Here is a 13,578-nt window from a genome sequence, read left to right on the forward strand (position 1 = left end):
TTATAATAATAATAATAGTAATTATAATAACATAATTATTATTATTATAGTAATAATACAATGTATCATTTCTAATGTTATTATAAGTTGTTGTTGTTGTAGAAGTAGGCAATTGTACATATCTAACCTATTAGATTGTAAGTGGATGTACGTGCTATGAGGCAGCAACACATGTGCCTCATGTGTGCCTCAACAAACATGGCGGAGCGAGCCGTCCTTCTTTTACTTCCGCATCAGCGTGACACCGACCAATCAGAATCGACTCTAACCCTACGTCACAGCCAATCAGCTGTCACCCTGCTCTTCTCGAAAAACATGTCGCCCATGAAGCTGTGTGTTCCAGGTGAGTCCCGTAAAGTTGATAAATTACTCTCACTCAGGACGTAGTTACACCAAACTTTACACCGTTTTGTCCTTCCGTGCTAAGGTTGGCTTTCTGTAGACGTCGCCGTGTTGCTAGGAAACATAGTTAGGCTAGTAAAAGCCTGTTAATTACTCCCAGCTGCCACACAGACGTGATGTGGGCTCTGGCTTCCAGCACAGTTACACTCAGTTACTGTTAAACGTGTGGCTCGTTGTATCAGGTGAATAGGAGGCGAAGTGGATGAGTTTTGGGCTATAATTTCTAAATGTTTTGCTGTAATGTGTTACCATACTTGTGCAGCTCCTGACTTTTACTTTCCACAGCAGGTCTCCTCTGCTGCCCTGCCCATCGCCTCGGGCAGGACAGCAGCATTCCTCTCTCACTTGTTGTGACTCACCCATGATGTGAAATGCTCAGCTGCATTGTGGCAGTAGGAAATGTTGTGTGTGAGGTCTGATAGTGACCTTTAGGATGTGTTACAGTTGGATGGAAACACCAGTTATTGAAAGTATGGGGTGTTGTCAGTCAGATGAAGCAGGATTAATGTTTCATGTCTTGTTAATGCCAAGATTAAATAGCTCAAAGGGACCAGATAAGTGATTCTACAGCAATACTTGTCCCCCACAGATGGACACAGTGTTGTATGAGGTAAATTATAAGATAAGATAAGATGAACCTTTATTAATCCCCGGGGGGAAATTCAGGTGTCAAAGCAGCAAAGCGCAGGTACAGAGGTACAGGTGTACAAAAAGATTATAAAACAATAATAGAGATACAAAATATACATAGTAAATGGACATAGTGTGTACCGTCAGTCAATAACAAATGTAGTGTATAATAAATAGATGTAATATGTACAGTCTATAAAATGGTATATGGGATGTAGTGTAAAGAAAGTTTAAAGTGCACCAGTGGTTAGAAGAGGTGGTTGCATGTAGTGCAGGTAGATGCAGATAGTCCAGATAGTTTTCATGTGGGGGTCAGCCTTGGTTGTTGAGCCTGACGGCTACCAGCAAGAAGGACTGACCCAGACGCTTTGTGTTGTGCAGACAGGACTGTGTTCGGTTTCACTTTCATTCCTAATGTCCAATGGTTGTCTCAAAAGTAAGCCAATCTATAGCTGCATGAAATTCTTTTTAAAAGTCTGTGAATGCAGAAAATGGTTATGCCGAAGTAGTAATCCACCATTTTCACAATTCAGTTAGCAGATGACAGCCCTAAATAAATGCCACGCTCATTAAATATTTGGCATTTACTTTGTGAAGGAGTGCCTCTGGTCTTTTACTCCAAAGGTTAATGTCATCTCACAAACGTGTTTAATCTGATTCAGATTTTAGTAGGGCTGGGCAATATATCGATATTATATCAATATCATGATATGGGACTAGATATCGTCTTAGATTTTGGATGTCGTGATATAGCACAAGTGTTGTCTTTTCTTGGTTTTAAAGGCTGTATTACAGTAAAGTGATATTTTCTGAACTTACCAGACTGTTCTAGCTGTTCTATTATTTCCCCTATAACCACTTAGTCATTATATCCACATTGCTGATGATTGTTTATCAAAAATGTCATTGCGTAAATACTTTGTGAAAGCACCAATAGTCAACACTACGGTATGGTCGCAAAAGCAATATCTAGGTAATTGGTAAAAAAAATATTGTGATATTTGATTTTCTCCTTATCGCCCAGCCTTAGGTTTTAGCAGAGATGATCCACCTCCACTACAAAAATACTGACACATAGTATGTACAACTTTTCTCCAACACTCTCTTTCCTCTCTTGTTTGCCTCCAGGTGACAAGCTATGCAGTGTAGAAAACTGCATCCCCGGCACGGGAGTATATCTGCGGCACGGCTACATATACTCCTCACTAGCTGGCTACGTGCTCAAGAAAAACGAGGGAGAGGAGGTGAGGGGTGCGGGTGGGAAAAGCTGCAGAAGCAAAAAGGCGTGTGGGATTGCCAGAGTAAAGGTGTTACACAACATTTGTGAATGTGACTGAACAGAAATGTGTTTGTTCAGTTCGTGTGATGAAAGGTGCACCTGACAGGTTTGCTCTTCAGGCTGTTTTTGAACAGGAATCTTTAAAAACAGAACTGGTTTTACATGACCTATGATTGCTTTTAAACATGTGTTTTTTTTGTTTTTCTTTCTAGTTGCCAGTGATTTCAGTGGTGAGGGAAACAGAAACGCAACTACTACCCGATGTAGGAGCAATAGTCACTTGTAAGGTATGCAGTGGAATCAGGATACATTTTTTCTATGAGCTGATCCGATGAAGTGATCCTGCACAGTTTAGATCCGTTTATCAAAGAGGTGGTTTGTCTCAGGCCTTACTGTTCTTTGCTCGGGCAGGTGACCAGCATCAACCCCAGGTTCGCCAAGGTCCACATCCTTTATGTAGGCTCCACACCGCTGAAGGACCGCTTCAGAGGAACAATCAGGTAAACCCCAAATCCTCTGTCCATACTGAAACATGTCATATTTGTCTGTGTCACTCCCAAAACTGAGCCCACTCCCTCTCACTCTACAGGAAAGAAGATGTGCGCGCAACAGAGAAAGACAAGGTGTGTTTGAATCCATGCGCTCAATCAGATCATCACATGTTTACTTAGTTAATCTAAGATGACATGCTTAGCGTAAAACTTTTGCTTTTATTGTTACAGGTGGAGACATACAAAAGCTTCAGACCTGGAGACATCGTCTTGGCGAAAGTCGTATCCTTGCCCTGCCTAGACAAATAAACTATTCAGCCCGTGCATCAGTTACCTACGGAGCCCAGGGGTGGCCATAGAGAGAAAAAATCTATATATTGAGGCCACAATTTACTAATTTGTGCTCGCAAGATATAATTTGTTCCCTTATTTTAATTAAATCATTCCCATGTTTTAGTTAATTCGTGCACATTAGGTAAGTGTATATATAGAGAACCAGCACAACGCACCCCGCTGCAGTCTCTGAAGTGATGTTGCGTGCTGTCAAGCCCCAATTACGCACGAGCGGCACAGCAGATCTGCTGGTTTTGTGCAACCAGCATCAGATTGTTGTAAAATAACCACAGAACCCCTCGTGCTGATCTGCACATCAACAGGTGTGTTGGAGACTGACATATTGAAAGGCGTTTACACAGCTACACGAACGGCTGCACGCGTCATCTTCTTTTGGCCAAAATGTTGTCTGGAGCTCCACACTTTGAATTATAATAGCCTACAGGTAGAAGTGTGGCTTTGATAAGCAACACAATGTTGTGCGCCCTGCCAAGTGCGTCGGGACCGTGCCAAATGCACTTATGGTAATTTCGTGGCCAGGCTCACTTGGCGCCCTTGTGGCGCACACGGGCACAGGGTGGGATCAGAAAGAACGCATTACAGTATTACAGGGGGTGTGCAAGGCTTTGACAATCACGGCTTATCACATTCTCACTCCCTTTAATCACAGAGATATCCTCGTTATGACGCAGTTTTGAACCTGCCAATTATGTTGCTCATCTCATTCACACGTCTGCCTGTAGACCATTATAATTAAAATGTGGAGCTACAGACAAAATTTTGGCCAACCTCATTTAAAAAAGACGACGCACGGGTGAAAGACTGTCAGGAATGGACGGTCCTGAGGGAGTTATTGCGGAGCGTGAAGTTTTAAGTGATTTACAATTTATCGGCTACATGCCGTTTGATGTGCAGAAGAAACTGTGTAGAATAATTAATCAAAATGACACGTTTAATGTGCACATGAGCAGGGGGGGTTCTGTGGATATTTTACAACAGTCTGACGCTGGTTGCACAAAATACAACCAGCGAATCTGCTGTGCATGTGTGTAATGGTGCACACAAATTACTAAATTGTGGCCTTTAACATAGATTTTTTTCTTCTCTCTATTGCCACTTTAGGCTCAGTAACTACATGTTTTTTTTCTCCCCTCAAATTCCTAAACTCGGAATGATTCAGGTATAGTAAACAAAATCTCCTCCAAAGAAGTAATGTTAGTTATTATGCTCTCTGGGAGCGTGACAGATGCAAATCTTTACTTGTTACTTTTAAATTCAATCACAACTGCCATTAGATGTTCACTATGAGTGAATTAAAAAAAACAAAAAAAAAACAGTGCCACTTCAACAGTGTGGTTGTATTCTCCTGTGTTGTTAACCCTTGACCTGTGATGTCAGATTTCTCTCGGTGATGTGCAGTCTAACTACCTGTTGACTACAGCGGAGAATGAACTGGGGGTGGTGGTGGCACACAGTGAAGCAGGTAACTCTCAATGCATCTCTTTTTTATTTTAAACTGCAAAACACAGGATGGTTTCAGCACAGCGCTGCACAGATTGATAGCATCCTGTTTGAACACAAGGTGGTGCAAGAGTAAGTGCCCAGATAACTGGAGACACTTATTGTCACTTGGACATTCATACAGCCATTTGCATAGTCTGACATATTTATCAAGCATTTACTGTACGTCATTGCAGTTAAAGCTAAATTTTAGAATAGTGCCAATCTAGTCATCTCTGATCTAAAAAGCTTTTTTTTGTGTACCAATGTGAGAGAGACATGATGGAGAGTTGCAGCGCTTTCAATCCAATTAGTTTGCTACTCCTGAGAGCAATGAAAGTGAGGAAACTCAAACATGATTATGATTACATAAAATGCATTGCTCCAGAAATTCCGCACGAGGAGCACCAAATGAATCTCATCTTAACATCATACTTTGGAGAAATCATGTTTCTCTGTACCTGGGCAGATGGCAACCTAAGACTAAGAAGTGTGCTGTCTCACCCACGCTGACACTGTGTACAATCTGCTTGTATTTGTATTGCATTAAAGGATAACTTCGGTATTTTTCAACCTGGACCCTATTTTCCCATGTCCAGCTTGAAAAACACTGAAGTTATCCTTTAAAATTTTTCAGGTGACACTCCAGAACGCGATGAGTGTTTTCTAATTTAGTAGTTTCCGATAACTCTTCAGGTTTTTGAATATGTATTGTGCTGTTAATAGTGTGACAATACAATATGTTGATCTGTTTTTGGCTCTACATCTTCTTTTGTGAATCAGGTGCCCAGATGGTTCCCATCAGCTGGTGCGAGATGCAGTGCCCGCGGACGCACGGCAAAGAGTTCCGCAAAGTGGCGCGAGTGCAGCCGTTGTATCTACAGGCATGAGACAACTCCTTTCTTCCACAAGGAACACACAGCTTCCCCTCCGCTCTTTCACTCACTGTCGTCGAGAAGCCTCCCAACTCTGCTTCAGATGTTTTCTGAGAGACTGGACAACGTGCATATTCTTGGCTACTTCAGGCTTCGTGTCTTAAGTGTTTTTTTAAATAGCTTCAATCATTTGATCGTGCCAGCTTGAAAACACTGCGTCAGACCAAACTGTCAGGACATATTCTAAACAACAATGTAGTGACTGTTGTAAGGACATTTTTTTTTAGCTAAAGTCAGCGCAAGTGCCAGCAACGTTGTTTTTTAAAGTTGCCTTTCAATTGCCTGATTAGAACTGTTTGACTCAGGATGTTACGTTGCAGCTGCCAAACTTTAAGTGACCACTATGTTGAGAAGCTAAAAGCATAACCTGGTGAAGAAATGTCTTTTTCACAGATGCAAGATTCACTCAGTTTTGCTGACAAGTGTTACGGCCGATCATCAGGTCACTCGAAGGATGAAGCAGTTGGTGCATAAACGTAAGACTTGGTTTCAAGGCCAGACTGCATGTTGTAACCAGAGTGATGATTTAAAGGACAGTAGCTGTATCTGGTCTGAAATAAGGAGGATTCGACCAAAAATGCTGCACTTTAAAACTTATTTTGCATGTCATGTATGCGTCAGACTTGGCTAATTTTTGTCCATAAAAGTGACAAAAACATTATTCTCCTCAGGCTCATTTGTCCTTACTCCTTTCCAACTTTTCCAGTTTCAAGTAAGTGACGGACAAATGTTGTCCACACAGCAGTAAAGGAAGAGAAAATGTGATTAAGAGAGCCCATTTGTTCAATCAGAATTACAACACAGCTACAAATGTGCGGAATATTGAAGTTCAACATGATAGTCAGATATTTCTTTTTTGTTTTCTAGCACATTGTCAAAACTAAAGTGATTATGAGCCTACAACAAGCAAGCAGAAATGTTTCCATTTTATCTTTGAAGTAAAGTGTATTTTGACTTTCCTTATTCCTTCTTCACTTTACTGCAGATGTCATTCATGTGCAAGATCGAAATAAAATGACTATCAAAGCCATCAATGTGTGAAACTGAGTTAAAGGTGCAATGAGTAATACCCAGCCACATGCTCCAAACCAATAGGGGGCAGCATTTCTACTACTGCGTCCATACAATCTATCTACAGCATAGTAGTAATAGTTTATTTGATCAAATCCAAAGTGGCAGAAACCAGAAAACGACTCATTCTTTGTTTTGTCCTCCCCGCCACCAGACTACTTCGCTGGGAGGAGAGTGCGCGGCGGCTCCAGGAGACGGACCTTCAGTTAGCGGTTATATGGCTAAATGCGAGTTGCGACAGCTAACTGCTAACTGAAGGTCCGTCTCTCTGAGCAGCCGCCCGCCCTCCTCCTGGCAAAGTAGTCTCCTGGTGACTGGGAGGACAAAACAAAAATATGAGTCGTCTCTGCCACTTTGGATTTAATCCAATAAACAAATTATCGAAATGTACAGACACTGCACCTGTACCGTGATTGACAAGCCCTCGGGGCAGCTCTACTTCCTCGTCCTCATGTTGGACTGAGGACAGACTGAACGCTACAGTGACTCACTAATACCTCTCGAGGTACAAGCTGCATTTCAAGACAGGACGGGCCGGGGCTACCTGGTTAGCATGCTCATTTCACTAGATATCTCTGCAATACATAGACGTCTTTGATGTAACGTCAACACTGTTAGTCATGAAAGTAACAAACAGGATGAAAAATTCTTTGTCTGGCACACCTTTAACAGAGAAATCACATGAACTCTGATGGTCAGTTATAATCTTTTAAAGAAAAACAGCAAAAACAGTTCCTCAAGCAGGAGGAGGTTTAATATACAGTATGTACAAATGGCACGTTGTGTTGTGTGTTCGGTCTCAGTCATTTATATACAAGCTAAAATAGTAGTCTGTTGTGAGACGGATGTAGATTTCAAACAGTCAAGTGTGCGAATCTACACACACATCTCTTAAAGATTACCCTTATACACACACACACGGATCAATCATCAAAGCGAACTGATCGACATGAATTGATGTCGATGGCGAACTTCTTATTGGATGGTGCAGTGAACCCAAGTCCTGACCCCCTGTTACTGAAGTCCATTCTGCGCGATTGAGCACGTTCAAACTCTCCCAGAAGCCCTTGCTGCAACTGCTGCTGAGCGTCCTTCCCGAGTGCCATATTTGCTCCTCCGCTGCTCCCAGCAGCCAGCTGGGAACCCTTCTTGAAGCCGCCCATCAACCGGAGGAACTTCTGCTGCTTTTCGGAGCTGTCGAACTGGGCGGTGTTCCACTGGCCGAGACCCTGAGGAACAGAGATATTGGGGACAAATATTATAAATAAATTTCATCACTGCACTATGTTAATAAAATAATAATAAAGCTCAGTTTATTCATTGGGAGGAGTACGACTCAGTCTGTGAAAACAGTATGATGTCTTCTGTGGGCCTGGAGGAGTTTTCTAAAGTCTGAGAAAATAACCATGATGATCTTCTCAGACTTGAGAAAACTCTCTTGGGCTTGTAGACTACAAGTGTATAATAGAAAGCCTGCGATACAAACTGGAGAAGTGAAGTTTGAAGGATGAGGGCATTTACTAGGCAGGGTGGGTCTAATGAGGATGCTACTGAGTTGCATTATGGGAAAAATTAGGGTGCAGTAGGGACTAAAATCAGGAAATCTCTGATGCATCATTCTTTTTTTCTCTCCCAAATCCCACAATCTTGTGAATGTGTAATGCTAAAACACCGGAATGTCCTTTTAGGGAAAATAGCCAAAGGCTAACTTAGTTTTATTTAGTTAGAATATAGTTTTATTTTCTTTACAAGAAAGTTCCTAATACTGACCGTGGGTTTGTCTGGCTTTAGAGGCTGAGAAGCCTTGTCGACATCCATTTGTAAAGCCTGTCTTCTTTCCTGTGACAAACCAAACACACTTCATTAAGCTTAACTGCATAAAACAGACACATCAAGCAATTGGTTCGATAAAAATACAGATAATTGTCTCATTAAAGGACTAAGTTCAACATTTTGGGAAATTTGCTTTCTTGTTGAGAGTTACATGAGAAGATTGATACCACTTTCATGTCTGTTCATTAAACATGAAACTACAGGCAGGAGAAGCTTAGTTTAAGTGGATTAAACAAATAAGAAAAGATGTAAATTAGTGAGCTTTAGAAATAGTGGTAGGCTGATTTTGTTTTACCTTTGGACAGAGAGTATTTCCCGAAATGGCGAACATTTACGCACAGCAATAAATATCCCACTAATAAGAGTAATAATGAGAGCCCTGTTTACCTGGTTGATATTGACCTCATCAGCGTTTCCAGGTTTCTCCTGAAACACAAACAAGGTTCACTGTCGATGTAAAAACTAAAAAACAACATCTGAGCACAGTGTTGATCGCCTCTGACAACGCACACTCACATGTTGGTCTTCCACCTCTTCTTTAATCTTCTTCTTCTTCTTTTTCGCACCAGTTCCAAAACTCACAGCCTCCACCTGCGTTTCGTCATTAGTGGAGCTCCTCTTCCTTTTGCTCTTCTTGCCTGTCGTGTCCCCAGTTACCGTGACGACAGTTTCACTACTTTGCTCCTCAACGTCTTCACATTTCAGTACTAATGGTTCTTCTTCCTCTCCCTTTGAGTTTCCCTTTTTCCTTTTCTTCTTCTTTGGCTTCTCCGTCTCTTCTACTTTGCCGACCTCGACAGAAGCTTTTCTACCCTTTTCTTTTTTTCCTTTTTTCTTACGCTCCGTCTCCCCTTCGTCTACGATAACAATCTCGCTCTCTGTGGATTTGTCTTTCTTCTTGTTGGGCATGTCGTCTTCCTCCACATTTTTGCTCTTTTTGTTGTTAACTTTAATCTGAGGCATTCCTAATTCATTTCCATCTTCTTTGGTTGCCTTTTTCTTCTTCTTTTTCACCTTTACCTCTTCAACCTCTACCTCTGCTGTTTCTAACTTCACTCCATTCTCACCCACTTTCATTTTAGCTGTATTTTTCTTTTTTGTTACACTTTTTCCATCCACAGCTTCAGTTGCGTCCTCATCAGTAGTTTTCTTTTTCTTCTTTTCCTTAACTTGCTTCTCACTCTCCTCTGTGTTTACAACAGAAATGTTTTTACTCTTCTTGGCTTTCTTTGGCAATTTATCCTTTCCAGCTTGCTGTTCTTCTTCCTCCTCTTTCTTTACATTTTCTGGTATAATTTGTACAGACTTATCTTTTACTTTCTTCTCCTTCCTCTGTTTCTTTTGCACTCCTTCTTCTTCTTTTACTGAACTGAACTGTGCAGTTTCCAGCTGCTTCTTCTTCTTCTTCTTGCTGCCTTCTTTGTCATTTCCATTCTTGACATCAGAACCACTGTCATCATTCAGAGATTCAGTGAGAATTTTCCTCTTCTTCTTTTTCTTCTTCTCTTCTTTTTCATCACAAGACTCCTCATCTACATGTATAACTATTACATCAGCTTTTTTAGCTTTCTTCTTTTCTTTTTTCACCTCTGCTAGGCTCCCATCATCAAAGGTATTATTTTCAGGCAGAGGCGCTTGTTCTTTTGTGCGTTTCTTCTTCTTCTTTACAAAATTCTCCTCACTCTTCTCTCCCTCCATCTTCATTGTCACCATTTCCACTGGCCTCTCCACAGCAACGGACCCCTGGGGAGAGAAATACAATTACTGCAAGAAAATACCTTTTGATAATAAATGAAATAGCAAAACCAGGCTCATAGGCCCCATGTGTAACATAGCAATAAACACTAACCGAGGGTTTGGTTAGCTGTCTGGGCAGGGACTGTTGATCAATGTCTCTTTGCAGGTCCAGTCGCTTCACCTGCAGGGAACAGAGCAGAATTGTGCTAAAATGTTTATAATTTTAAAAATGCACCTCTTTTATCCATCAGCAAATTTGTTTTCGCAGATTTTCATATCAGTCTACGTGTATCAAGCCAATTCAAACTCTGCACAGGTGAAACTTTGCTGCAGGTTCTACTGATTTAATCATACATTTTGGACTATTTGAGATTCACTCATGCTTAGTTTTGTGTTAAAAAAATGAAAATGTATGCAATTATTTACATGGTTATGTAAAGTACAGCTAAAGTTTCAATCCTGGATTACTCTACTGCCTTGCATGTGTTCATTTGTCAGCCCAAGTTTGTATCGTATTGTATCGTAAATTTGTGAGCCTGGTTTGATAGCTCAGGGCCTATGCCCTTTTCTATCCATAGGAAATCACAGGAGGGAGGAGAGAGGAGATGGAGGAGGAGCCCAGTTGGTGCTGAGGCATCGTGGCCCATGCCCGGCCAGTTGAGGAGTTTGTTTTTTTTTCTTTCTTGTTTATATATATATATATATATATATATATATATATATAACTGGGCAAGATCAATATCATGTGACTGTGTGTGTGTGTGTGTGTTGGGGGTGGCTGGCTGTCAGTCAGGGTGCAAATCAAATTAAAGCAAGATTAAAAAGAATGAGATAAAATAAAGTAAAATTAATATAAATAGGTAAATAGATAGAAGTAAAAGAATGATGGATAAAGGATGGTGTTTAATATGGTGATGGATAAAAGATGATGTTTTAAAAGAGAATGATGGATAAAGGATGATGTGGTTGTATGTGGTGTGTGGACTGTAACTGGAGCACAAGTTATTCTGAATCAAAGCTGGATATCTGTTGCATATCGGTACCTGGTCAACGGTGATCTCTTTGGATGTATGCTCACACAAAGATCACGTCCTCATCGGATTCAGTCTGAAACATAAAACGAACAGATTGCCCTGCTGCTGCAGATAAACATGCTTTTAGACAACTGTTCATGAGTGAGTAAACACAGGTCCATGGCACCTACACTTCAACGAAGACATGTTGAAGTTAAGATGTAACAAAAACCAGAGCAGAGCAACACTGTTCAGGTAGAGGATGAGCATGTTTATGTGCAGCACTCTCTTGGTAAACCATGCTAACAGGATCTGCAGTGAAATAGCACCAACAAGTTAAACCGATGAAGACAGAAACTAACCGGGCTGCACAATGTATCATGAGATGTAAACTTGTTAAGCGCCGGTTACTTACTCTGTACTCTGTTTGGTAATTCACGTGGACACAGTTTACTCTCTTCACCCGGAAGTAGTTTCACCTCTTTCCGGTTTGGGACGAGCCATGCGAACGAGCGCGTGCATGTGAACAGCTGTTGTACAGAATAAACCAGCTAGCTGAAGTTCACCAGGTATGGGAGTGGTTTAATTATATATATATATATATATATATATATATTATTATATATTATATTATTATATATGTTTAATTATATATATATATATATATTATTAAATATTTTATTTTGTTTTTATGTGTTGGTTTTAACTGTTAAATAATGTTACTACTTAATGAATTAAATTAGTAACTTGTGAACGTTTATTTTAACTGTGAAACACCCAGGCTAAGATAAAGCTAACGGTAGCTAGTTATATATTTCCCCCTTTTTTGAACCAACATACATATTTATATATATTACATATTTACAAGAACCATTTGCAGTGAGTCAGCAAAATGGCTGAGCATGGCACTATTACAAATATGACTAATAAGTATAAAATAAACAAATAGATAACTATAATTAGTTATAACTTAGTGAAAACAACATAAAATGAACAAGAACATTTTTTTAAATGAATGACAATCAAACCATGGTTAAAGTAAATATAAATCAGTGGTTAAAGGGACTGTTTGTAACTTCTTACACATATAAATCAATCCAGGTCGCTGTCCCATGCGCGCTCGCGTGTGGCTACGCTGTTCAGACTCCAACACAAACTACAGTGAAGCACCAAAACCTCTTGGTTGTATCTAGTGAAGCCCGTCTTGCTAAACAGAGTTGGCAGCGGTCGGAGGTCGCGGGGGAGACCGTAGCTTTGGTCTCCAGGGCCGGAGTCTCTGCTGTACTCTGCTCCTCTGCTCCTCTCCCTGCCAGTGACGGGGCTCCGCAGTGAGAAACGTTATCGTCTCAGACCAGGTGCCGGTGTCTCCCCTGTTCCCTCCAGCCGCGGTCGGGAGGCTGAAGCAGGAAAAGCCAACACTAGGATCAGCACTGATTCATGGAGAGACCTTCGTCTGGTCAGCTAACATTACTGCCAAGCAGGTGAAATATAGAGTGATATTGTGGTTTTAGCTGGCGTGTGTCGCCTCACTGTTTTGAGCGATGCTCGATCATGTCTATTTAGAACGAGCACAAGCGCGAGCCCGACGCTGACTTTCATTGACTTAACGGCCACAGGTGTCGCTGTTAACAAGCATTTCTGATTCTTACAAACAGTCCCTTTAATATCTCTTTTGTACAGAAGCGGAGTAGGGCAATATGTAAAAAAATTATTCAAGTTTTTAGTTTAAAGGGGAACAACGGCCATTTTTAAAACATTGATATTATTCTGGAGGCTATATAACATGATGGAAAAAATACTGCAACTTGCTCATGTATTGCGAGGGAGTTCCAGGAAACCACAAGGTGGCAGCGTCATCACGGTAAACAGTAATTCCTGTCAGTGGAGATATGAATGGAGTATAGAATTTCAACAACATTTGCAATATAAATAAACATGCTGTTACTTTCTGAATCTATTTTATGTGAACAATAAACACGTATAAGACAGGGAAACGGCATCATACCTTTCTGACTTCTTTCGTTTTCCAGTAGTTATAGTTTATGTTAGTGCTGTCCACTGGAGGGGAGAGATCCATGACAGGATTTGGGCAGCAGCTAGCTAGTAGCCGCTCGTAGTCTCCACAGTGAGGAACAGAACACCAGTAAGGCATCTCAGAATATTTCCATCTATGCTATACGTGGTCAACAAAAGTCTAGTACTGTATTTATGGAATTAGCTATACCTAACATTTTATTATCCAACTAGCTAGCTACCATGCGCTGAAATCCTGTCATGAATCTCTCCGTTCCAGTGGATTGCTACTGGAAAACGAAAAAAGTCAGAAAGCTATGACACAGTTTCCCTGTGTTATA

At 40.9% G+C, this 13,578-nt stretch overlaps 2 protein-coding genes across 3 annotated transcripts; one reads left to right on the forward strand and one right to left on the reverse strand.

The window, feature by feature from the left end:
* The first annotated feature begins 205 nt into the window (after positions 1 to 205).
* Positions 206 to 6,600, forward strand: exosc1 (exosome component 1). 2 transcript variants are annotated; one of them, XM_037763391.1, is made up of 8 exons: positions 206 to 343; positions 2,161 to 2,276; positions 2,524 to 2,598; positions 2,723 to 2,811; positions 2,901 to 2,934; positions 3,034 to 3,084; positions 4,534 to 4,618; positions 5,419 to 6,600. In XM_037763391.1, the coding sequence occupies exons 1-8, from the start codon at positions 316 to 318 to the stop codon at positions 5,523 to 5,525; spliced, it is 585 nt and encodes a 194-aa protein (XP_037619319.1). In that variant the 5' UTR covers positions 206 to 315; the 3' UTR covers positions 5,526 to 6,600. The 2 variants fall into 2 exon arrangements, with proteins under 2 accessions (XP_037619319.1, XP_037619320.1); XM_037763392.1 differs by lacking the exon at positions 206 to 343 and adding an exon at positions 378 to 608.
* A 768-nt stretch (positions 6,601 to 7,368) lies between these two features.
* knop1 (lysine-rich nucleolar protein 1) lies at positions 7,369 to 11,766 on the reverse strand. Its single transcript, XM_037763393.1, is given in 7 exon segments — positions 7,369 to 7,870; positions 8,412 to 8,480; positions 8,862 to 8,936; positions 8,991 to 10,217; positions 10,324 to 10,392; positions 11,255 to 11,318; positions 11,640 to 11,766. Coding segments are annotated over 4 exon segments (1,647 nt in total). The 5' UTR covers positions 10,188 to 10,217; positions 10,324 to 10,392; positions 11,255 to 11,318; positions 11,640 to 11,766; the 3' UTR covers positions 7,369 to 7,564.
* Positions 11,767 to 13,578: the final 1,812 nt, after the last annotated feature.

The sequence above is a fragment of the Sebastes umbrosus genome, chromosome 3 (assembly GCF_015220745.1).
Source record: "Sebastes umbrosus isolate fSebUmb1 chromosome 3, fSebUmb1.pri, whole genome shotgun sequence".
Lineage (NCBI taxonomy): Eukaryota > Metazoa > Chordata > Actinopteri > Perciformes > Sebastidae > Sebastes > Sebastes umbrosus.

Coding starts and splice junctions, on each gene's coding strand:
- exosc1 (XM_037763391.1), top strand. CDS start 316: ATGTCGCCCATGAAGCTGTGTGTTCCAG. Junction 2,599..2,722: donor GAGCAATAGTCACTTGTAAG/GTATGCAGTGGA, acceptor TTGCTCGGGCAG/GTGACCAGCATCAACCCCAG. Junction 2,812..2,900: donor CGCTTCAGAGGAACAATCAG/GTAAACCCCAAA, acceptor CTCACTCTACAG/GAAAGAAGATGTGCGCGCAA.